This window comes from Dendronephthya gigantea, unplaced genomic scaffold (genome assembly GCF_004324835.1).
Source record: "Dendronephthya gigantea isolate DGI-Jeju-01 unplaced genomic scaffold, DenGig_1.0 000105F, whole genome shotgun sequence".
NCBI classification, from domain to species: Eukaryota; Metazoa; Cnidaria; class Anthozoa; order Malacalcyonacea; family Nephtheidae; genus Dendronephthya; species Dendronephthya gigantea.
Genome location: NW_021163115.1, coordinates 57672 through 84068, shown reverse-complemented (window position 1 = coordinate 84068; position 26397 = coordinate 57672). Strand labels below are relative to the sequence as shown.

The 26397-nt window shown below is 35.8% G+C and overlaps 4 protein-coding genes and 1 pseudogene across 4 annotated transcripts; all 5 read left to right on the top strand.

The window, feature by feature from the left end:
* The first annotated feature begins 725 nt into the window (after window positions 1–725).
* Window positions 726–7816, top strand: LOC114534714 (protein dispatched homolog 3-like). Its single transcript, XM_028556180.1, has 8 exons — window positions 726–840; window positions 1248–2776; window positions 3129–3163; window positions 3446–3692; window positions 4259–4384; window positions 5342–5621; window positions 6121–6248; window positions 7193–7816. The coding sequence occupies exons 1-8, from the start codon at window positions 726–728 to the stop codon at window positions 7814–7816; spliced, it is 3084 nt and encodes a 1027-aa protein (XP_028411981.1).
* A 1645-nt stretch (window positions 7817–9461) lies between these two features.
* LOC114534713 (alpha-2B adrenergic receptor-like) lies at window positions 9462–10418 on the top strand. The gene has a single exon (XM_028556179.1). The coding sequence runs from the start codon at window positions 9462–9464 to the stop codon at window positions 10416–10418; it is 957 nt and encodes a 318-aa protein (XP_028411980.1).
* Window positions 10419–12301: 1883 nt separating this feature from the next.
* Window positions 12302–13335, top strand: LOC114534712 (alpha-2B adrenergic receptor-like). The gene is made up of 2 exons (XM_028556177.1): window positions 12302–12572; window positions 12626–13335. The coding sequence occupies exons 1-2, from the start codon at window positions 12302–12304 to the stop codon at window positions 13333–13335; spliced, it is 981 nt and encodes a 326-aa protein (XP_028411978.1).
* A 2854-nt stretch (window positions 13336–16189) lies between these two features.
* Window positions 16190–17014, top strand: LOC114534711 (annotated as a pseudogene).
* Window positions 17015–18685: 1671 nt separating this feature from the next.
* LOC114534710 (octopamine receptor Oamb-like) lies at window positions 18686–19702 on the top strand. The gene has a single exon (XM_028556176.1). It carries the CDS (start codon window positions 18686–18688, stop codon window positions 19700–19702), a length of 1017 nt encoding a protein of 338 aa, XP_028411977.1.
* Window positions 19703–26397: the final 6695 nt, after the last annotated feature.

Below are 26397 nucleotides of genomic sequence, written 5' to 3'. Positions count from 1 at the left end.
CGTCAGTTATCGTTTTACTTCCTGTCCCCGTAGGCTATCGCACCCAACGCTACCTTTCGGCTTCAGAAGCAAAGTGAACCGGACTATCCGGATATAATCAAGTATTTTGTTAATTTAGGCTCAGCGAAGGTCAACATTTTACATTTTGACGCCCACTCAAGCGCCCAGGAACATTTTCAGTGTCTCTATCGGTTAAACCGCACGGTGGCACTTCAATTCAGAAAATGGCAATTTCAGAGTATTTGTAAGGAACAAATATTTAATTAGTCGGCGGTAACTGACAACTGGCATTTTCTAACATATATGATTTAATAAATAAATAAATGAATAAATGAATATTAAATCAATAATAGAGCTTGTTCAAAGTTTCAAAGTTTGCAACTTTTAAATACGGTCAATTACTCTTTAATTTCACATTCTTCTGCTAAGACATTGGAGTTGCAAATAACTCTGTTTTCTCTTATATACTTTAGCTGGAAATGTTTGCAAAAACAATAGGATTAGACAGGAGTAACTCAATGGCAATGCCATATTATTAGTCACCGGAACTTTTAACTATACGGTAAAAATACCTGGCCTGGTTCGTTTGATGACGTGATAATCATTCAAAAGCAAGATGACTTAAGATGAACTACTGCTTTTACCTTTTCTTTGGCCTTTTTTTCACTAAAATATGCCAGATGACACAATAGAAAGTGGAAAAAAAAACATCAAAGGGCAGCGAAATGGACAGACAAAGCGAGAGTGAGACACCGCTTACTCTTGAAATGGAACAAGACACAGAAGAAAAGCCGATTGCCTATGCCAGACTGGTTGTGAAATACTCGAAATACGCCTTCGGTAAGCTTTCTTGTTTTGTGTTTATATGTGTTCCTTTCAAATATTATCGACCTGATCTATACTTGAATGACATTTTTTGCTTGGCTTTTTTATAATTGTGGTTATTAGTGAAGAAAATAATCGCAAAACATCCGTAGTCGCAGTCATATTCGCAAAATATTTTGTAAATTATATATAATTTAAAAAGCACTTCATTTTTTTTCGGATAAAAAACACTTTACAGCACGTTTTACTTCTCTTAGGGGTGAACACATGCCTGTAGGAATCATAAGTTTATCGGAAATATGTCATGATTGAATTTTCTGAATGTGTATTAATTTTTTTAAAAAATTGGTAGAAAAGAGTTAAAATCAAATTGACTACTTATTTTGCGGCTTATGTGTGTTTCTACTGTTTGTTTTTTGAAGGTATTGGAGTGTGTGTTCAGATCTTCATGATTTTGTTAACAGTAATCTTACTGCTAAGTGGTTATGATATTGTAAGTCCTGATTTCTCAACTCTGCCATTATTCCTGAACGAAGACTCGACAAAATTGCGAACAGATGCTTGGAAGAACGTTCACAGTGACGATTCTATTACACCAAGCTCCTCCGTGACGACTGGGCAGAAGGAAAGAAGTATCCAATACTCTCAGCTGGAATTGTTCTATGAATCCAGAGATGGCAATGTATTCACCAAAGAAAACCTGAGACGAATCAAAGCAAACGAAGATTCACTATTCGAAGACCAAACGTACAAAAGTGAACTGTGTCAAATGCAAACCGTCGGCTCAAATCAGACTTGTAAACCACCATTATCCATCATCAGGTTTTTTGACGGTACTTTTAAATCTATCGATGCTACTTTTGATGATTCGGGCTTCGATAATATAGTTGCAGTGCTAGAAAGAGCAAAAAATATCACATTGACCGCAGCCATCTTGAATTTTCATATCGGAAGAGACGCTGTCATCGACATGAACAGAAACATAGCAATCTCGAAGTACACAAGATCTCTCGTGTACTTCGGTTGGCCCATGAAAGGATACTTTTCAACAGAGCAGAAAGAACAGGAACAAAAAGAGAAGACTGATGATATCATAACTGATGTTTTTAGTGACAGGATGAACGAAATCTACAAAGATAAACTTGGTGATATGAATCTTTATTATTTTGAAAAGGCACTCCTGGGCAAAGCAATGAAATCACAAATTATCTATGACATGGCTTTGGCTATCGCAAGTTTTGTGTTCATATTTGCGTTCATGTTGCTACAAACGGGTTCTTTTTGGATCACATCCTGGGGTATCTTTAGCATCATATCCAGCTTCAATATCGCCAACTTCATCTATCGCGTCGTGTTCGACTACAAATACATTGGTATATTTCACGTTCTCGTCATTTTCATAATTCTTGGCATCGGTTCTGACAACATTTTTGTTTTTATGGACACATGGAAAGAGTACGGTCGCAATTATCCCAATTTGGACCTCACAATTCGATTGTCAAAGGTATTTCGAAGTGCTGCTAAGGCTACCTTCATCACTTCCCTCACAACAACTATCGCATTTCTATCAAACGTCCAGTCACCATTACTTGCAGTCTCATCTTTCGGCCTCTTTTCGGCAATCCTGGTCGCCGTCAATTACTGTTCCTGCACTCTCTTCCTGCCAACGGTCGTTATTTTTCACGAAATGAGACGAAAAGGTCGTTGCTGCTTCTGGCCGATATGCCGCCGCACAAGACCCCAGCAACCGCTGGAAATGCAAGAGGTTGAACAAGCAGACGGTAACGTGGACGGACCAAACGGAAATTTCGTGATCACGTTTCTTGGCGGTTGGTTCTATGAGAAGATCGTTACACAAAAATATACACGCTGGGGGGTCGTGGCGTTTTTCAGCATCCTGGTTTGTGTGTTTCTTGGATTCGCTGCGCAGCTTGGACCGGACAAAGAACAAGTAGGAACTAATCATTATTTCAATTTTTGTATGAATGTTTTGAATCTATTCACAAATTGTCGTATGGAAACAGCGCCAGTGGGCCTTTCGCCTCTCCTTCTAAAATTGACTCCATAACATTGGTTGAAATGATAACTGGAAATGAGGGTAGTAGCTAAATAAAAACGCTCCAATCACTATTAGATTGATTGATTAAACAATGCTGAAGTTGATTTCTTAAATATAACTATCAATGCATGCAATTCTGAGGGTCAGAAAATATCGCATGCAACTGGGGATCGAAATCCGGGACAGGGAAGATACGGTGTCCCCCTCTTTCTTGATGCACAAAGATGTGCCCTTTTTTTCAAAGGAATTTCAAAAATATAAGTTCTTAAGTCATCTTAAGTATGAGCGTGTCTTATCATCACATTATTACCCCTGAACTAAAAAAAACACTTATGTTTCCTCGCTTACATGCATGCACATGCATATGTGAGAAAAATGTGATTACCATTTAGCACGATCACGTAAACATCAAAGAAGACGTGAAAATGGCAAATAAATGACGTTGTGCGTCTATAACATGCCACGCTATTTACTCGCCATTTTCACGTCGTCTTTGACGTTCACGTCCTCATCCTACAAGTGCCTATTGAATGAGTGAAATAATTATAATTTTATGGCAAGAATGTTTTATTTTGTTTCAAAGACTCAGGTGTTCGGTCCAAACACAAACTGGGGAAAAGTCGTTGATTTGCGGAAGAGTGCGTTCAAACCAAGTCAAGAAGACAATGTCATTGTTGTTCATATCATCTGGGGTTTGAAAGAACAAGACCGTAGCGATTGTCATATGACTGATTTCAAATGTAAAGGAAGAACAGTGTTTGATGAAAGCTTTGACATGAATCTCATTCCATGTCAAACTTCTCTGCTGGTAGGTTAAGCATCCTTTATTCTTGGGGGTGTACACAGCAAAGGAAAGAGGGGATAGCTGCCCGGGCCTCGCCCCTTGAAGAAATTTCAACCTAACGAATCTACTATTCTAAACTGGGCAAGGTTACGTACAATACAATTGAATATTATTGTGAAAGGAACGTCACTTCTTCCCAGATTAGAGATCCCGCGTAATCCAATCTTTTGACTTGTTAATTTGCATGAACCTTCATTATTATACAAGAACTGCATCCTTTTTTTTTTGATAATTTTATGTGTTATGATAAACGAAAGAGAAAAACAGCTGGATTTGCGCATGTGCATGCTGTTAAAGTTACTGTTGTTTCCTATGGATTGTAGGAAACGTAATTGTAAGAAAGGTACACGGAGCGTGATAAACATGAAAGTTACGTAGTTGCCAAATTTTTACCTACATCTCTCAAAAGTAGCATTGCACTGCAAGTTGCAAGTTGTAACAGGGCCTTTATCCTCCCTGAAACATTCATAAACACAAACAAGTTAATGAAAATTTTAATTAACTCTTAATAATTATTCACCACATTGTAGACATTTTGTGATGATCTTCAAAATTTACGAAGCGAACAAGAGTATGATCTAAGACTACGACGAAGTGAAGTCACCGGAAAGGTTGAAGTACAGTGTATTTTCGAGAGACTGGATGAGTGGTTGACGGTATGTGTTACGTTTGTTTCCACATAGCAACCTTTCAGATTATTCGTTAATTTTTAAAGATTCATCTCCGTGTCATCATCTTTTGGAAATAAATTTTTTCAAAAGATCTTGATGGCGAAGAAAAAACTCGCTGCATGGTTGCAACTTCGCTCAGCGATCGCATTGCCGAATTTTGTTCAGCGGCGTAACTAGAACGATAATTAATTAAGGGGTGGGAGGTGGAGATGTTTGTTAATTCATATAATTATTCAGTTTTGCCCAACTGACGTCTTGTGTATAAGCTATTATATAATTTTGTATAAGCTTTTTTTTTATAAGCTTTATTATATAATTTTGTAAAAGCTATTTTGTATAAGCTTTTATATAAGCTAAGTCGGGCAGAACTGAATATTTGAATAAACATAATGTGGCTATATAGGTTGGGTAACTTGGCTACTAGGGGCCGGTTGTATCAAGCCCGATTAACTTAAACGGTGGATATGTCAAAATTAAATATAACACTCTTACATCTCTCTTGAATGAGTCAACTTGAATATTATGCACTGAATATGTAGTTGTAAACAGTATCGTTGTATTAAGGTAAAAAAACATTTATAAGGTAAAAAAACATTTAGTTCGCTTGTTGAATGTAACGTTGGACTTACTTTCTAATTTGAACTTATCCACCGTTTCAGCTAAACAGGCTTGATACAACCAGTCTGATAGATTTTAAGCTTAGTTTGGAAGGGAACGGGCTTTATCCGATTTCGACAGTTCCGGTCACCTTCGTAAAGGTCCGGAATCACAAAATATCCTATTTTTTCTGGGAAATGTTCATGTATTCGAGGCTGTATTTGCCATTTAGCTTCTAGCTGAATTTATAATCTGTGTGCAAAAATAATAAATGTTTTTGAATAATAATAAACTGAGTAACTGAGATATTCTTTTAAAACTTCATGCACTGAACTTTTCTTCCAGATTGAAAGTAACAAGTCGAAATATCCTGATGGATCTGATTTCAGTCTTCCTACAAGTGGAGAAAAAATACGACAGTTAATGATCGCGAATCCTCAACTTTTTAACGTCTCCTTGTTGCCAGATACATACTACAGGTTCTTTGAGGTGGCGCTTGGATTCTTTATTTTTGATGGTAAATCCCCCGAGTACGCAAATAGTTACGATTTTGAAATATATAGTCCATTGATTGGAGGAACTCTAGATACCAGCATGGAAAAAGGATCAAAGAATCTCATACAAGGTGATCAATTAAATAATGAGAAAAAAACAGCAAGAAATTGTAAACCACAACAACGAGAGGTTGTAAGCTAGCTGTTTGTTTAATCAACCTTGTTTCTTCATTTTGAGCGATTTCATTTGGATTTTTTTAAAATGAGATTAAATATGTCGGTTTTGGTAGTCTGAACTTTTATTAGAGAGCTTTAGCAGTGACTAAGAGTAAGAGATTCGTCATTCTCGCGCGTTGTTTGCTTACGCCATCAGCCAAAACTCGTAGTCGTTGGGCTTTCGAGTACGAAATTTATCAAGAAACTCGTACTCAAAAGCTCGGCGACTACGAGTTTTGGCTGATGGCGTAAGCAAACAGCACGCGAGAATGACGAATCTCGCAGTCGTACTCGTACTCGTAGCCACAGCTAAAGCTGCCTATTAAAGCTGTTACCGGTAGATGAATTATAAACATTCAATCTCAAAGAACAGTTTTCACGGGTCTAACGTTCATTACATCTTATATTTCTTAGGAAATAAGTACGGTCATCGTTTAAAGTTTATGGCCATTGCACTGAACACAACATTGGACCCTTCTTCCCTATCCTACAAAGATGGATTACCAATCTACAATAATTGGGAGGACTTTGTTAACGAAAAGGTTAAATCATATTTCAGTAACTGTATATAGAGAAACAAAGTTAACCCTATTTAGTTCAAATGAGTTTGGGCAAAGCAGTAAAACATTGTTGTGTAATTTAAGCTCTATCATTACTGATGCTCATGCGTACTCTGCTGGTTTGGCAGGAGCATAGGAACCGGAGGGACAGAGGGGGGGGGGGGTGGCACGTGCCCCCCAAAAGTTTTCAAGGGATTAAAAAGTGCCCTTTTTGTAATGAAAAGCGGCTTTTCGGAGAAGCTAATACAGCTGCAAACACCATTGTAAAATCGAAGGTGCTCTTTTTGTTTCTGCGTATTACAAATACCAGTATAGATACTTAGGGAACCACTAAGTATTTCGATGAAATATAAAACTATAGAAATTTTTATCTTTTACGGAGCTTCTATTGTTCTATGGTATAAATACATTAATCTTTTGTTCAGTTGCCTGAAGAAAGTGCCCTGATGTACTCCAATTGTTGATGATTTTATTTCGTAACGATCTTCCATAAAAACTTCAACCTGTTCTCTGATTTCAGATGAAAGAGATGCCGCCATCATGTGCCAACGGTTTTCAAGCAACAGTAGGGATTAACAATGCATGGCATTGGTTAAAAGTTCAAGAGGTAACTACACTTTACGAGACTTTTCAAAGCATATAATTATATAATAAGCTATACCAGTTCTCTCATTTCTCCTTTTGGGAAAAGTTTGAAGACCACTGGGTTTAAACAGGAATTTAAATAATTTTATACGATCATGTTTAATTTACCAATAGAACTCGTTTAACATTCACTTCCTATAAGGCTCAGATCATGACACTCAAGCACATTTTGGGAACGTCCCTATTAAGGTGTTTGATTTTTTTAAGTTGGTAGATACTTGGCTGAATATGCCCTTACTGCATAATTGTTATAATTTATTAATTTACCTTTTGGTTTTTAGATTTTAGTGCGAAGTGCAATTACAGGCATTTTAATTGGTCTGTTTTCGTCCTTCGTCGTTCTTGTTATGGCAACAACGAATATCATAGTTGGAACTCTTGCTTCGTTGACCATTTCCCTGATCACATGCTCCGTACTTGGTATAATCGCAATGATTGGCTGGAAGCTCGGAGTTCTCGAATCACTGAATCTCACATTAGTCGTCGGTCTCGCAGTTGACTATGTGGTTCATTTGGCAGAAGGTTACATGGACCTAGTTGGTCAAGATCGGCTGACTAAGGTCCGTCACACCCTTACCCATGTTGGAATCTCAGTTCTCTCAGGCGCTTGTTCTACACTCGGGGCGTCGGTTTTTATGCTGGGAGCGAAAATTGTTTTCTTTTTTCAATTTGGAATTTTCATGTTTTGCACCATCGGGCTCTCAATCTTGTTCTCCCTGGTATTCTTCACCACCGTGCTAGCTCTGGTTGGACCAGAGCAAGATGAGAAAGGCTCGACCAAGCCTCCTCTAAAGTATTGTATCGACCATATTTGGGGAAAGAGAAAGAATAACACATACTGTGAAAGATGCGGTGGAAAAGGTTTTGTTCCGCTGGGCAATGGACAGGATGAAGACGAACGGTAACTTATAAATGGTCACAGTATCATTGTTAATAAACTGAGTTTAGATTTTTAATCTATTTTTTAAAAGAATATTCCAAATTCTTGTATGATTTTTCAAATAAAAGTGCTTTTTTATGCTTATAGATTTAAGGCGATGTATTACCGTATAATTTATATGCATGCCGATTTGAATTTTGCCCCAGATTGATCAACCTGTGTGAATGATAAGAATAGTTTTTACAAAATCTGCTGGTGACTTAAAACACCAACCGAACGTACCTTATGATATAAAACTATGCGTTGTCTGACAATGAGACTTTTCCAGAAATGATCTCTAGAATCCGTGAATACACTAGTTTCGAAACCGATGTTGGTTAACAAATGAAAGCCACCAGATTATATTCCAATATAACCAAGGGGCAGCGTGGCAGCGTCTTCAAACAACTTAGCATCAAATGTGGTATAACAACTGCCTAAATAGACAAAACACTTCTCGACGTTTCGACCTAAGGGCCTTCGTCAGGAGAGTTAGTATTAGGAGTTAGAGGGCTTTAGTCAGGACAGTTAGTCTTACTAACTTTCCTGACGAAGGCCCTCAGGTCGAAACGTCGAGAAGTGTTTTGTCTATTTAGGCAGTTGTTATACCACATTTGATGCCAGATTAAATTATATAATAATTTATCTAAATTCCTTTTAAACACGTTTCTTCACGAGGAAGGCATATGTCAGTTGAAAGCCTTTGTTTGTACAAAATGCATTTCTCGTCTAGTTATGAGAAAGCAAATTAAAAAATTCAAGAGCGTCATCCCTGAGCCAGGTTTCATTTAGGCATTAAATGAAATATAATCAATGTTTTAATTTTCAACAACATATCAGTATTGATGGAACCTTCATCTGGATTTTATTACTTCTGCAATACTTACTGAAACATTAATAATCAACTTACGATCATGTTGTAGCTTCATTAAAGCCGTCGTGCAGCTGAAAGTATTATTACACGGTTTGTAAAAACCTTGAACATCGTCAACATCTGAATTTTAACTCAGAGGGGAAAGAAAGTGGGAATATTAGCGATATAAACTAGAAGGTAAAATGCTGCATGGTGCTATTGAATTATCCAGCTCAAATTATAAAGACTTTCATTCTTAGTTTCAGTTCAAATTCGTTCGAAAAATCATGTTGATTTTCGGATTATAGAAAAAGAAAAGCTTCATGTGTTCTAGGTATATATTTGCTCTTTTGTACAATTATTTTAACTCCATAACCATGCAGATCATATTGAAAATTGTGCCTATATTTCTATCCTAAATCATTCGTGCACAGACGCTTCGAAATTTAATGTAAATTTTTTTACCGGGATTTAAATAAAACGATCGAGCAGCTGCCAGGGCTCGTTTGATTATTAACTATACCGATTGTATGAGGACAGAAATGATCTGCCTGGTCCAGTATGGCACAGTATTCTCTACATCATTTTGTGGTGCATCACCTTATTTAAAAGAGCATCTGCCGTATGCGTTCCAAATTGCAAGTAGTTTGGACCTAAAAACATGTTAATGTAAATTTTATTTCAGTTCGGTGAGAAGTAAGCGTCGCTCGATCTTTAAATGAAAAGTTGAAGTTTTTTCCATGACATTGATGTCAAGAACTATATCAACGCTGGAAGGATGAACTTGGACTTGGACTTTCAGGAACAAATTGCTCTTTGCTACCTCATTATCTTGGTTTTCATCGCCATCTTCACACTTCTAGGAAATACCTTAGTCTTGATTGCGACCTGGAGGGAAAGAGGTCTTCATCAACCAAATAAATATTTTATTGCTTTTCTGGCTGTGGCTGATCTTCTCGTTGGTGTGTTGCTGATACCATTGAAATTGTACCAACGCAATCTAGATCATGAATCACTAAGTACAATGTCTCTTCATCTGTGTAGATTTTTAGTGTGGATTGACACCTTTGCTTTTACAATATCAATTTACACGTTGACATTCATCAGTTTTGATCGATATCTCAAAATCAGCAAACCACTTCAATATAAATCACGAATGACAACTTCCAGATCAGTAAAAATAATTTTCCTAATTCTTATCATTTCAACTTTCATTGCAACATACGCCGTCACCCTTCATTCAGGGGGCATTGGACACTTGGTGAATGGCGTCGGTCCCTGCAAATTACGAACCAAGGTATTGAATGAAATGAAAGGATTGTTCACCTTTTTATCAATTGGTGGTTTTTTTCTTCCCTCCATAATCATAATGATTATGTACGTTCTCATTTTTCTTGTTGCTCATAAACGAAAGAAGATGTTCCTAAATGGGGAACTGGGTCAAATAAACAATCAGAACCAACGTGGCTCATTTCGTCAAGATCTAAAAGTGATTAAAATGTTATTGGTTGTCGTTGGAGTTTTCATATGTTGCTGGGGTCCGTGGGCTATTGTGATGTTGGTGATGTTTTATTATGGAAATGTACTTGGTGTTGGCCACGGATATTATATAACATTTTTTGTAATAAGCATACTTCCTTTACTTAACAGTATGTGCAATCCAATTATTTATGCCTGTCTGGACAAAACATACAGAGAATCTTTCAAACGTCTTTTTCACCGAATAGTGCGATGACCATGCAATCAACTATAAGAACCTAACGTTCGATTCTACGTCAATGTTATAATTTGTTTTCTATATATGAATTAACTTCTTATTGATTTTTGCCGAGATATATCTCAAAATATGTCAAACAAAGATTAAAATTCCAGGGTGTCAAAACAGAGTCAATTTCATGGTAGGAAAATGCACTTCGCATTAGTTATACTCAAAAAACATGTAATTTCAAAGTGATGGTGACGACATGTCCTAAACTTGCGGTTTTATCGACTGTTGCACTCTATTCGATCTCGATTCGGTTTCGGCTCGTTTTCCACCGTCCACATTTGGCCCAATGTGGCTCCAAATCGATCTCGGATCGATATCTAAATGGCTAGTGTGAACGGCCCCTAAATAAATAACCTGGTGTTTATAGTTTCAGTCTCAAAATGGCCATTTCACAGGCAGGCGGCAGGCCACAGATTGCAAAATACGAATTTAGAAAGAAATTTGGACTTGTGTTAATTTATTCAGTAGCATTTTATTCAATTAAGAGCAGAACAGAAATGGACAAATATGAATTAGAAATGAGATTCATATAAACATCTTGGGTGTCGATTAAATTCAGCTGCTAATGCGGCGTTAATTCGAGCTCGTTGTAATTTAAAGTAGGAATTGATTATCTCAGCTATTGAGCATATTGGTGTAACGTTATATTAAAGAATTTTCCCCTGTCATTTCTGATTGGTTAAATGTAGCGCGTTTTATCATATATAATATAATGACGATACATTTATTTTCTAAATCCCAGATATTATTGTTGTAATAGCAAAATCCATGTTCCTTTTGGCAAAATGAAATGAATGTTATTCTGTACCAAACATAGAAAAGCAAATTATGCAATGTCGAACTGAAAAATATTGTTCTTAATAAACGTTCATTTTTAATAAAAGAGAGATTGATTACAGTGATGAATAGATATTTCTTGAGTTACTCATTTTATTTTAATGTCAACGAACGTTAAAACGAAATAGTTGATAATAGGACGTTATCCAATAACGTAACTTCATCGGGGTTTGACTGATGGTGAAGCGAAGCCATAAACTATTACAAAGACCGTCGGTCAGTCAGCTGAAATCTATTGTAGCTGAAAAGTCTGATGTAAAAACAGACGATGAATATATAAGAGTTTGACTGGCGGTAGTCAGGGAAGAGATTCCATATATTACCTAGTGGATATTCAATGATAAATACAGGTAAAGTCAGCTTTCAAGGTTGTCCTTCCTCACAGTTTGTGTTGCTTTGTTGTTAAATAATATATTAATAATAGCCTTTATTGGACCTTTGCATATCAGTTTATGTTCTGTAATTTTACTAGAGCTTTTCATTTTTAATTATGGCGTAAAGCACAATGTCGTTCAATCATGTAAGGAACATACCATTTTGTTCCTCCACCATGGCATTAAACCAGAATGCATCCACTACCAGGGCAGCTAGCGGAAGAAACAGTTCTACAAATTATGCTTGCTGAAGCTTTAGAAATTTCTTCAAGAGAATAATCGATTTGGCATCGGCCTAAATTTTCATGATTTCATCCGCTCAAATTTTCATCGATAATTGTTGCATATTTTACATAGCGAGAGACAAAACAGAAATTCAAATTTTCTCTAAATCAGAATCGCATAATTTTGTGCTTTTATCCAGGGTTTGTTTTGTTTTAAAGAAACATTATTGTGATCGCACCCAAGCATATTCATTTCGAAAATCTATGATAACTTTCAGACAATTCACTGAATCTTTACTATCTGCATGTGTTATGCACGACCAATTATTGCTGCCTTTTGTTAAACGAGGATTAACGTGGTTGAATTTTTTTTTTTAATTTAGAACCAGTGTAATCGAGCGTTTGAAAAAGTATCATGGCCACTGATAACTTCACAAATCAATCAGGGACGACAGATATTAACAAGTGGACAGACGTGTTAGCACACGAGAAACAATCTCTTCCGTATCACGTATCTTTGTTAGTTTTAATCGCCATCTTCACATTCTTTGGAAATATTTTGGTGTTGATTGTGACCTGGAAAGAAAGAAGTCTTCATCAACCAAATAAATACTTTATCGCTTTTCTGGCTGGGGCTGATCTTATCGTTGGATTTGTTGTGATACCATTGAAATTGTATCAACTCAGTCTTGATGCTGAACAGAAAAATGCAATGTCAGTTCACCTCTGTCGCTTTCAGCGTGGATTGACACATTTGCGCTAACAACATCTATCTGCACACTTAACTTCATCAGTTTTGATCGATATCTCAAAATCAGCAAGCCACTTCAATATAAATCACGAATGACAACTTCCAGATTAGTAAAAATAATATTCCTCATTGTTTTCATTTCATCGTCCATTGCCACGTACGCCGCTGCTCCACATCCTGGAAACATTGCACTTTTAGAAAATGGCGTTGGTCCTTGCATTTTAATCCATCTTGACGACCGAAGCAAAGCATTTTTCACTTTTTTATCAATCATTGTGTTTTTTCTTCCCACCATATTCATGCTGATTATGTACGTTTTCATTTTTCTTGTTGCTCATAAACGACAGAAGACGTTTTTAAACGGGGAACTGGGCCAAATAAACAATCAAAATCGACGAGCTGCACTTCGTCAAGATATAAAAGTGATTAAAATGTTGTTGGTTGTTGTTGGAGTTTTTATATGTTGCTGGTTTCCGTGGATTGTAACGATTTTGCTGTCGTTTTATCATCCATATATATATGGTGTTAGTTACAGATATTACATAGCATTTGTTGTAATACGCGCGCTTCCATTACTGAACAGCATGTGCAATCCTATCATTTATGCCTGGTTCGACCAAACATACAGAGAAGCCTTCAAACGTCTTTTTCATCGAATGATGTGTCGACCAGACTGGAGAAGCCAACACATGCAATAGCTTTGGGACTATACCGGAAAGCTAACAATCGTTCATTCATCTGACCTGTCATTAAGTACGCAAGTTCTTGTTTTCGAGAACATTTTTTGCATACTCCGTTTGAAGTGAGCTCGAAGCGAAACAATTGTTTGCGAAATAGGTTTACCTGATATTTTTTATCAGATTACAATAAAGAAAAGGCCAGCTAAAATTTACATGCAGGAAATGTTGTCCTAGACTTTAAGAAATCCGAAAATTGTCTGGGTGTGGCCTATTGTTTTTTGAGATATACCACGCTTCATGCGAAATATCGCCGAATATAATTAAAAAGTTAAAAATGAATAATGGAAAATGGTGAATAAAGGAATATCAAATTAATTTGACAAATGTTTCTCACGTAGAGAAGCTTCACTCTATCGAGTGGAGGGATCGAGCGCGTTATTCTTTCTGTAAGACAAAGTAACCAATGATTTTTAAATATAAATTAATATCATTGAAATAATTGTCGTTTTTCTTCGGTAATTTTCTTCATTTTCGTTTATGAAAGTTTAATTATTTATAGTATATTAATTTTACAGTCCTTATCTCTTTTAATGAAAACTTTTAAATTAATCTTACAGAAAACTGCTCATTTTAAGAATGTTTTAATTCGCGATCGCTTTTTCATCAGGCTACAATAAAGTCAGCCCTTCCAAAATATTTATTTTAACACATTTTTTACAGTGTTTGCAAAACAAGCTGGCGGCAGGGGAAAAGAGGAGTTCTTTTTTTTTTGCGATCGATTTTTGAAAATCCTATACGAAAGGATTATCCTATATATACCAGGATTATACTAAGCGTGTTGTTGTTGTCCATAAGAGCTTAAAATGAGGGGGTAACAAGATGTACATGCAAGGAGACACATAGTAGTGTCGTTTAACGTTTGAAATACTGAGTACTATCATTGACAGAGACTTGATAATTATTGAATTGACTATGCAATAAAAGCACATTACTTATTGATCGAAACGTTATGACCAGTATCATTATAATTATAATATTAAAAAACGTATCTTTTGAGAACTGGAAGAACACGTCGTTGTCTAAAATACAAGCGTTTATAGGAAGTACCAAACTACCAACGGAAATAATCTTTCTGATTGTTTTCGTTTCATTCTCCTTTATTCAAATAAATTTTTGTTGTATAATGAAATTTTTAATTATGTAAGCAGTATATTGACAGTCGACGGTCTTTATTAATTTGAATTAAACGTTCCCACTCTTATCCAGCCGACTCCTGCTATAAATAGTTTATATACTTAACGTACATTTAATAGCAATGAAATAAACCTGGCGGTAAATTGTCACGATTTACATGAAGAATACATAGCTAAATATTATATGACTATTTTGACAGAACCTTGATTATTATCAATTGGTGATGCAATAAAAGCACAGTCGTTTTTATTGAAACGTCATGACAAGTATCTCATTTATTGAAGAAAAATAATCACCTTTTGAGAACAGCCTGGTCCGTAAAAGCAGACAGTCTTAGTTGATAACACAAGCCTTCCGCAAGCACCAAGCGACAAGCGAGGAGAGCCTATACCAGGAAAGTACCAAGAGACCAAAACATTTAAAGAGATTTGATCGTAACGAACTGGTCAGAATCACGAGTCTCCGAGATATATTTCAAATTATTATGTGTTTGTGAGAAGGTAAATAGACGAGAAATTAAAACTTGGCAGCACAATAAGGTTTTCCTATTTAGTATTTACTGTAGCTGTGAATATAGTAACCATTGCGGCTTGCATTGCATGCAAAGCTTGGAATAATTAGATTTCTAAGTTTAGAGTTTTCCCTATAAAAAACTGTGAACCAGCTCAACTTACAAATTACAGCTCAACTTACTCCATTTACAAATTTACTCGACTTTTCTTCCGCAACCACTTGCCAATCATTTAGTTACAAATGTTCGTGCTTTAGAGACAAATGATCAATTTTCCGTAATTCTTGAACATATTCTATGGCTTTGTCAGTATTTCTACAAACTTGCAGTTAAGCCTACGGGAAGCAAATTACGTACCCTGCATGTCCGTAAAATTTCCGCATCGGCACAACCATTGACAATTTCCCAAAATGTTACCTTTCATTTCCAATTTGTATCCTTTAATTTCAATAGGGCTAATTTTAGAAATAATGTTGGCAACCAATATCAATGGTACACAGAATAATCATACAAACCAATCAGGGATGACCGACAGAAGATTGTCCACCATGACAGAATTTCTTAAGCAGCTGCATTTATCGTACGAATTATAATAATTTTCATCGAACACTAATAAAATTGGGGTCGGGAAATAATTTTAGCCATGCCGTGCCAATAAATCGAGTGTAGTGTAAACGGGGCTTAAATCATGTTCACATGCCAGCGTTTCTGATCACTGTTTGATCTTACGCTGTCTATACAATTTATTGATGACTTTTCCTTGGCGGGCGCATCAGCGTAAATATATTGACTACTTTATTCGGATTCAAAAATATTTATTCTGTAATTTCAATAGAGCCAAGATTTACAATAATGTTTCCAACCAATATCAATGGTACACAGCATGATCAGACGAGCCAATCAGGGATGACCGACAGCAGTTTGTCCACCATAATAGAATTCATTAAGCGGCTGAATTTATCCTACGGAATTATAATAATTTTCATCGCTTTTTTTATTATTTTGGGAAATACTTCGGTCTTGATTGTGACCTGGAGAGAAAGAAGTCTTCATCAACCAAGTAAATATTTTATTGCTTTTCTGGCTGTGGCTGATCTTCTCGTTGGTGTGTTTGTGATACCATTGCGATTTTATAAACTCCTTCTCGATATTGAATCAATACGTACAATGTCTGTTCATCTTTGTCGCTTTTTAGTTTGGATTGACACATTTACTTTATCAACATCCATTTACACGTTGACATTTATCAGTTTTGATCGATATCTCAAAATCAGCAAGCCACTTCAATATAAATCACGAATGACAACTTCCAGATCAGTGAAAATGATTTTCCTGATTGTTTTCATTTCATCCTCCATTGCCACGTACGCCGCCACTCCATTTGCAGGCAGCGTTGGAATTTTGGACGGCGGTGTCGGTCCTTGCAGTATAAACAATGTTAACAACCTGGATAAGATTAATGATTATGTACGTTCTCATTTTTCGTATTGCTCATAAACGACAGAAGATGTTCTTAAATGGGGAACTGGGTGAAATAAACAATCAGAATCAACAAGGTGCATTTCGTCAAGATTTAAAAGTGATAAAAATGCTGCTGCTTGTCGTTGGAGTTTTTATATGTTGCTGGTGTCCTTGGATTATAATAGTATTTCTTTCGAATTATTCAAGTGCATTTGTTGTTACCTCACTAAACACCTTTTACTTCATCTTAGTTTTCGGTTATGCAATGCGTGCGCTTCCATTACTGAACAGTATGTGCAATCCAATAATTTACGCCTGTCTTGACCAAACATACAGAGAAGCCTTTAAACGTCTTTTTGAACGAATAATTCACCGGCCAGATTTAAGCCGACAACAGCCACCATTAGCGTTACGCCCATCGAGAGGTTAAAAACCTACTCTCCCTCGAGTAATCTCGTGACTTTATTAAATGCGGCGTTTAAGAAAACGTTGAATATTAGAAGATTATTTCTACAAATAGGTAATATGTAAAAATTTTAAATTAAAAAAAGGTGGAATCGATAAAATAATTTTAGGGCATTATTTCTGTCATAAAAAAAATAAATTTTAGTAATCCATGCAGTCACAATACGGTAGTCTTTTTTCGCGTAGCTGGAAAAATACGGTGAGACCAAAGCCGTAGCTAAAGCCTCTCAGAGGCCGGAGGCCCTGGTGGTGCGAGACTGCAAAAAATGTTAATATTCGCAAATTGAAGATGAAAAGTCCATGCAAATATTCTGCTAACAGCAAACAAGAAACCGAACTTCTTATTATTTCATTATTTTTATTTCAGAATTTTCTATATGCTGGTCACTTTACGAGTTATCGAGTTACACTATTATTATACCACTCCTAGGTTTACAATTGTTTTGATCGTAATAACAGTTAAAGCAATGTAGCGTTGCACTCCTACACGACCCCACTCCACACGTGCGAGCGAAATTTATACACTTGACGATCTTTTTGCTAGACAAAGTAAAAATTAATAACATGCAGTAGCACTATAAAATATGTTAATTTTTTTCTTTTTTCTTTACGTTTAATTATAAAAAGCAGACTCACACGTGAGCGTTTTCAATTAATAAATAACTAAGACAAAATAACTAAGATTTTCTAAATTAATCCTTGCTACTCTTATTAAACAGACGGTTTTGCCAATGCAACGCAATTTTCTCCCAACCAATTCCATTAAATCATTCAGGAATATACGATTTTTGCCGAGTTTAGAGCAAAAGAAATATAAAAAACCAATTCCTATCTTGTGTCTATAAAGGATTATACTTAAGGTCCATGGAGTTGCAGTTGTGGATTTGAGAGTAATCAGGTAAACCTTAACATAAATAACGAAACATCTAACTTCAAAGTCATAATATAACCTTAAGTGAGCTTCCCGTCATTTCATATATAGTAATGAAAAGTTTACGTCGTGCTACCACAGGAGATTTTGTGCTTGTTTTGGAATAGCAAGGGCTTGCTGCATGCATGTACTTATTTTTAGTGTAACCTGTATGTACTTGGCAATGATTTAACAAATAGATAACATTGAACCGTTGTCTATTCAGTTATAGATACACGGTATGAGATGATTTATGATAATAACAAGACAAAGTGGCCACGACCCGCCGGGGCGAGAAATTTTTTGTTCTCATCTTGTCAAAGTAGAAATTTTGCAAACATGATTTATACACGTACATGATTTATAGGATTGAAGATATGCCATTGGATTGAAGAAATGCTATTGGCTAGCTTAGGAGACGTGCTAAAATGTGATTGGCTCAAAAAATAAAACAAGAATGACTGAGTAAATTCGTTAAAATTATCTGTGACGTCATTCCGTGCGTCTGTCCGCTGATAGTTCATGGTTCTCGACACAACGAAATTGCTTTAATTCTTAACGTTATTATATAATTCGACTTTCGTAATACATGAATATTTCCTACAAGGCCTTGTAAGCCGTTCGCAAAAAGTTTCAACGAAGGAAACAAAATAACGTACAAATGTGTAGATAGGTATATTTTGCCACACCCGTACACATTTCTGACCGCAGTCGTTGACTATCATTTTCTAAACTTATATTTCTAAATCTATTTTAAATAGTGCCCAGAAATAATGCTGTCAACGAATATCAGTGGTATACAGTTTAAGTATACTAATCAATCAGGGATGACAGAAAATAGATTGGCAAAATTCCCGGAACGATTTTTTTTATTTTACGAAATTATGTTGATTTTCATCGCCATTTGCACACTTCTGGGAAATGCTTTGGTGTTGATTGTGACCTGGAGAGAAAGAAGTCTTCATCAACCAAATAAATATTTTATTGTTTTTCTGGCTGTGGCTGATCTTATCGTTGGTGTGTTGGTGATACCATTCAAGTTGTATCAACTCAATCTTGATCCTGAACAGAAAAATTCAATCTCAATTCATCTGTGTCGCTTTTTAGTGTGGATTGACACTTTTGCGTTGACAACATCCATTTACACATTGACATTCATCAGTGTTGATCGATATCTTAAAATCAGCAAACCACTTCAATATAAGTCACGAATGACAACTTCCAGATCAGTGAAAATAATTTTCCTGATTGTTTTCATTTCATCCTCCATTGCCACGTACGCCGCCACTCCATTTGCAGGCAGCAGTGGAATTTTGGACGGCGGTGTCGGTCCTTGCAGTGTAAACGACCTAAATGAAATCAAAGGATTTTATACCCTTTTATCAATCATTGCATTTATGCTTCCCACCATATGCATAATAATTATGTACGTTCTCATTTTTCTTGTGGTTCATAAACGCCAGAAGATGTTCTTAAACGGGGAACTGGGTCAAATAAACAACCCGAGCCGACAAGCTGTATTTCGTCAAGATTTAAAAGTGATTAAAATGTTATTGGTTGTTGTTGGAGTTTTCATATGTTGCTGGTGTCCTCGGATTATAACGATAGTACTTTCAATTTACCATCCAACATTGCTTTATGTGAGTAATAATTCCTCACTAAGCACCATTCACGGGATTTACATTCTCTTTTATACAATGCGCGCACTTCCATTACTGAACAGCATGTGCAATCCAATAATTTACGCCTGTCTCGACCAAACGTACAGAAAAGCCTTCATACGTGTTTTTCATCAAATAATTCGTCGACCAGACGTAAGAAGACAACAGTCTCCAATAGCGTAACATGCACTGAGAAGATAACAACAGATTCTTCCTCATAGAATCTTGTGATTTATTGAAAATGCAGCGCGAAAGAAAACGTAGAGCATTCAATAAAATATTCGCAAGTTTATTTTTGCAAATGCGCAGTAAAATTTTAAAATAAATGAAAAGGTGGAATCATTAAATAGCTGTAGCTGTAAAAAAATATAGTGAAACCAAGGAGCTGTAAAAAAATATAGTGAAACTAAGGAGCACCTAAAGCCTGAAAAAAATTTACAAATTGAAGGTTGGAGGTACTTAAAGATTCCTCATTAAACAGCGTTTACCAGATCTACATTCTATTTTATCCCCGAGCCGGTGCGAAGCATCGTGGGAGGGTATTAATTCTGCCCGGAGATTAGGAATTACACCCGGAAACGGGGGAACATACGTTGGTGTATTTGTGATACCATTTAAATTGTATCAACGCAATCTCGATAAAACTTCCGGCCGTAATACAAAAGTATAAAAAAATCGAACACTTCGCATGGTTATATTTTCCATAATTTACAACAATTCGCAGCCAAACTTGGCAGTTTTACTAATTTTAGTAAGCTTCTCTTTCAGAAAAGTTCCTCTTTATCGCTGAGATATGAAATTAGTCTAAAGTTGTCCTTTGGCTTGTAGTGAGTGTCTCCCAACATTAAAATTTTGACGGGCATAATTTCATTTTCTTAATTTAAATTCGCCGAGTCGACGTTTCCCTGAAGAATGTTAGATTTGTTGAAAAGAAAAGTAAATAGAGAACAGATAACGATGTTAATTAAGAAATAGAAAATATTTTCCATGTTTCTATACAGTAGTTATAGAAACACGCGTGGGAGTTCGGGAGAACAAAAAATAATCAATGGGAATTTTCCACGTTATTTCGAGTTCGCCCAAACTCCCACAAGTGTTTATAAAACTGTATAGAAACACAGGAAAAAAATTATTTTATAAAATAACTCAATAAAAAGATTTTGTACAAATATTATAATCCGATTCAATTACAAATTCTCATTACATTACTTCGCTTGTCAAGTTCCGCGGGAAAAGTCCCGTGTTTCTATACAGTTTCAGAAACACGCTTCTCGACCAATCAGCACGCGCGTACTAAAAATGTTATATTATAATGTAAATTTAAACACGTCAATATTTGATGATATTCTTGATTTAATTCTCGTTTTTTTACAAGTAGTAACAGCGTTACGCTAATCTTTAATTATATACAGATGATTTTGCATTCATTCTTACTGATTATTTCGGCAGTGTTATTACCAGTGTTACGTTCGCCGGTGAGAACGAACAAAAAATGAGAACAGTGTTGAGCATTTTAAAACATTTAGTGAATTATAGTGAGCAATAAGCAATTTAAACTTTACAAAGCACATTAACAATATCCTATTTCTTAACATTAACTTATCTGGTAAGAGTAACAGTGAATAGCTCCATAGTTGAAAATCCATCATACATCCATCTATGTTATATTGTTCATTTGGTCAGCCGTCAGCTTAAATTAGCATCGTCAGTTATGGCATCTTGTAATGGCTGTAATCGCTTGCTTATATCTACTTGCGCTCGGACTTATATACGCTTGCTAAGAGAAACTGCAAAACAACAAGTAATTTCCCCTACGCAATTTAGAGCGTTGTAGCGCATGCTACTATGGCTTTGTGGTTGACACCAAGCTACGCACTTGCGGTTAGGCGTGGACATAGCTATTGCCTGCTCATGCTTATACCTATTTTGCTTACTCATGCATGTAAGTCTTACGAGAATAAGGTTAACTAACTAAAAGGTATATATATTTATACTAGCTAAGTATATGACGCTATTTTATTATACGATCTAATTACATGATATTATGTATCATGCAACACCCTCCCCCTTGAAAGAAAAGGAAGTTCTTTAGAACTTTCTTTCATCTTAATTCAGATAGTTCACAATACATCCAGTTCTGACCATATAGAAAATTCAAATGTCTAAGTGACTTCCAAAAATCCAAATAAGTTCTCGCGAATCATGTTGTCTTAGAGAGACTTTCAGATTTACTGTTTGATCCATGTCTTGTTAAACTTTAATATATCCATTATTTCTCTAATATCCATTTATGACTCAATAAAATATCGATCTTTTACTGATAAGTTTCTTGAGAATTGCTCTTGCTTGATTTGTAATTCACAGCTGGATCCTTGAGGTCATAACCTTTCCATTGATGTAAATCCAGATTCTGATTGCTCAACTCTGTACTCATTAACAGATAAGACTTAGACTAGCGTACAATTTATATTTACTTATCATTTGAGGTCGGGGTTACACCGGCATTTTAAACTTAAACTTATTTTATTCATTAACACTAAATTGTGAATTTCTCTTTAATTTTAATACCCAATATGTTTAGTTTGTTAATTTTACGTATTTTAATCGAAGAATGACATGTGATAACACAATGCAACATAAAGATACGTCCTTAAACCCTAGCAACAGAATATCAGATAGTTGGAAGATTCTAAAACAGAAGAACAAAATCTTCAATATAAATTTTTAACTCCCTTTTTAAGACGGCCGAATGCTCGCCAATAATTTTTAACAACGGGAATTTACCCGATAATATTTAATTCAATTTAAACTTCATTTAATAACTTTTACTCTTACAATATTTTAATTCACGGGAGATTTACCGAACTATCATCACTTAACAACAACCCACTAATGTGTGGTCAAAATTATACAATCTTTCCTTACATACTGATAAGCATCACTGAGTAGACGTTGGAACAATCTTAGCAGAAACCTTTTACGAAGACGTAGTGAACCCAACGTAACACTATTGTACTTCGGCCTCAGACTAAGTCGGCAGAATTTTAACTGAACGACGTTAATTTAAAGTAGAGACAAATATCACAAAATTAAATCAACCACTTCTATTTAGAGAAGAGGTTTCCCGCCTGAGCCCCCAATTGTTACGTTCGCCGGTGAGAACGAACAAAAAATGAGAACAGTGTTGAGCATTTTAAAACATTTAGTGAATTATAGTGAGCAATAAGCAATTTAAACTTTACAAAGCACATTAACAATATCCTATTTCTTAACATTAACTTATCTGGTAAGAGTAACAGTGAATAGCTCCATAGTTGAAAATCCATCATACATCCATCTATGTTATATTGTTCATTTGGTCAGCCGTCAGCTTAAATTAGCATCGTCAGTTATGGCATCTTGTAATGGCTGTAATCGCTTGCTTATATCTACTTGCGCTCGGACTTATATACGCTTGCTAAGAGAAACTGCAAAACAACAAGTAATTTCCCCTACGCAATTCAGAGCGTTGTAGCGCATGCTACTATGGCTTTGTGGTTGACACCAAGCTACGCACTTGCGGTTAGGCGTGGACATAGCTATTGCCTGCTCATGCTTATACCTATTTTGCTTACTCATGCATGTAAGTCTTACGAGAATAAGGTTAACTAACTAAAAGGTATATATATTTATACTAGCTAAGTATATGACGCTATTTTATTATACGATCTAATTACATGATATTATGTATCATGCAACACCAGAAATACATTCGTGCATGCAGTAAACTACGTTTTCTTTTTGTCTTAGTCAGTCAGGGTTCGGTTGTATCAAGCCCGTTTAGCTTAAATTAACGGTGGCTCAAAATTAAATAACACTCTTACATTAATGTCTTGAATGAGTCAACTTGAATATTATGCACTGAATATGTAGTTGTATGCAATGTCTTTGTATTTATGTTATAGATTATAAATTTTTAGTTCAGTTTGCTGAATAAAACGGCAGACGTGCATGCTTTCTACTTTGAACTTATCCACCGTTTAACCTAAAAGGGCTTGATACAACCGGCCCCAGAACGTTATTGATTACCATTGTTTACTCTTTTATCATATATAGCGCATGCGCATAATTGACAATGCGTCGGCCGTCAATGACATAGAATTTGGACAACTTTGTACTCCGCTACATTTTGGCAAAATATAGGTGTAATTTCTGATCTCTGAGCAGAATTATTACCCTCGCCTCGGAACCAACCAGAATCGATTTTCGGAAGAGTTGTCCAATATTACAGCAAGGATACCACTCCATACAGGAACTATAGTTATCCAGACCAGACACAATGGTGGAAAATGGATGATTTTTTAAAACGAAATAACTAACGAAAAATATAAAAAGCACGGAATAACAAATAGCGTTAAATATGTTTCTCTAGAAGGTGAACTAGAAATATTAATTGTGCAATAGTAACGTCAGGCAAGCTATAAACATAGTGCGCCAATTATACGTATCTAAAAAAATATTGTCACCATTTTATTACAACTCAACGAAATTTGATCACCTGAAAATATCATCTGGATAGTGTTATGTTCGCCAGTGAGAACATACAAAAAATGAGAAAAGAGTTGAGCATTTTTAAACTTTTAGTGAACTATAGCAATTTAAACTTAACAAAGTAGATTAACATTAGGCTATTTCTTAATATTAACTTATCTGGTCTGAGTAACATAGTTCGTTATTCTGACTGGTAACTTGAACAGCGGACCTAACGTTCTAGTTGGAAATCCATCCATGTAGAGGTGTGTTGACACTACTGTTGCCAATTATCAGCTTAAATTAGCATCTTCAGGTGTATGGCTCTATTTAGATCTAGCCTTTTCGTGTCTGTTCAGCATTTGTGTGTCCCTCGGTATTTCTTCTCCTTGTCATGTCATTCAGGCTATTGCCGTGTGAATCATGCATGCAAGATTTGTGCTCTGGTTTTATACGCTTGGTTAAACTAAAACTACAAGTCATTTCCACTACGTAATACAGTGCATGTGCGTTGTAGCACGTGCATGCTATCGTGGTTTGTGGTCGACAACTTGTTACGCGTTTGTGCAGTGGCGTAGCCAGCATCGATAATTGGGGGGGGGGGCATATCCATATATTCATGTTAACAGACTGCAAAGACAATTGATTTGAAAAGAAATTAAACCTGCGTATCACGAATATATGAATATTGGCCCCCCCAATTATCGTTCTGGCTACGCCACTGCGTTTGTGGGATAAGGGGTATTAGGAAATAGCTATTTGCCTACTCATGCATGTAACTATTTTCTTACTCATGCATGTAAGTCTAAGTTTACTAAAGTTCATCGAATATACAGGGTGTCCCAAAAAAAACGAAAACTATTGAAATCACTCATTGTTAAAATTTGAATGCCGTGTGCACGAATTTTAGCCCGTGGGGATTTAACAACTCAGTAAAATGCTAAATGCTTTGTGTTGCTACAGAAAGGGGACATGTCGAAGGTCATGGTGATTGAGATGACATTTAAATATTGTTAATAAATATCATTTTCACGGACGAGCAAATTTTACTGCATCATATGCATGCATAAAAATGCTTATGGCAAACATTTACACACTTGTAGGTCCCAACAGAGTGCTTAGGCATTCAAACTCTAACAATTACATTGTTATGGGTGATTTCAATAGTTTTCGTTTTTTTTGGGACACCCTGTATATAACGCTATTATGAATATATGCAATTACAAGATATTACTGTCATAAAAGTTGCGTAAAAGTAAAATAGTTGTTATTGCCAACTAGAATGTTATGTTAGATTGTTTGTTATGTGACATAGTTGTTATTGCCAAGTAGAAGGTTATGTTAAATTTGTTTGTGAAGTAAAAGATTGTTTTTGCCAACATTATGTTGAAACGGACGATGGACTTAACACGATAACGCAGAAATGCTCCCTTGTGGGCGAAAGAGAACGGAACTGCAAATTGTATGTGCCAAAAGTCACCAGTTGTTATAAATAGAGAGCTAAATTGTATGAGATTGTGATTGTAAGCGGATTATGAGTAGATTGTCTATAGATCGTGAATAGATTGTTGTTAGAACCGAAAAATGAATGTAATAAGATGGAGAATTAAACGTAAATAAACGATAATACGAAAGATACAGTCCCTTGAATTAGGAACCAGCGTGTGTGCGAGCTTCCCTGAACGCGATTGTGGGCAAAGTTCGCGAAAATTACGGCATCATGTAACACCCTCCCCTTTGAAAGGAAAGGAAGTTCGTCAGGGATATTCTTTTAATCTTAGTTCAGATAGTTCACAATACATCCAATTATATGACAATTGAGAAAATTCAAGTGTCTAAGTGACTTCCCAAATTCCAAATAAGATCTCATGAATCATAATGTTGTCTTTGAGCGACTTCCAGAATTACTATCCAATCCATGTCTTAATTGGTAAATTTGTTACGCGTTTGTGGGATAAGGTGTGGATAGCTATTTGCTTACTGTTGCATGTAACTATTTGCTTACTCGTGCATGTAAGTCAAAGTTTACTAAAGTTCATAGAATAAATATAGTTATAGCATTAAAGTATATAACGCTATTATGATTATAATTACATGATATTACGGCATCATGCATGCATGTAACAATAGCTTTAGTATCTCATAAGTTATCTTGCTCGAGAGTCGAAAGTCTGAGATTTCATGGGCAGAAAATTCGGACATAATTAACATTCTACTTCCGCCTAAATTTGCATATGGTGTCAAAATAAAGCTTCGTGAGCTTATAGTAAACTGTTATGTACACAGTACTAAACGCTAAAAATACACCTTTAGGTCGGTCGATTATAATTTGCCTTAATTGCTCGTTGCAGAGCAAGTTAATCTTAATA

Coding starts and splice junctions, on each gene's coding strand:
- LOC114534714 (XM_028556180.1), top strand. CDS start 726: ATGGACAGACAAAGCGAGAGTGAGACACCGCTTACTCTTGAAATGGAA. Junction 3,693..4,258: donor CATGTCAAACTTCTCTGCTG/GTAGGTTAAGCA, acceptor ACCACATTGTAG/ACATTTTGTGATGATCTTCA. Junction 5,622..6,120: donor ATCAAAGAATCTCATACAAG/GTGATCAATTAA, acceptor TATATTTCTTAG/GAAATAAGTACGGTCATCGT.
- LOC114534713 (XM_028556179.1), top strand. CDS start 9,462: ATGAACTTGGACTTGGACTTTCAGGAACAAATTGCTCTTTGCTACCTC.
- LOC114534712 (XM_028556177.1), top strand. CDS start 12,302: ATGGCCACTGATAACTTCACAAATCAATCAGGGACGACAGATATTAAC. Junction 12,573..12,625: donor ATTGAAATTGTATCAACTCA/GTCTTGATGCTG, acceptor TGTCGCTTTCAG/CGTGGATTGACACATTTGCG.
- LOC114534710 (XM_028556176.1), top strand. CDS start 18,686: ATGACAGAAAATAGATTGGCAAAATTCCCGGAACGATTTTTTTTATTT.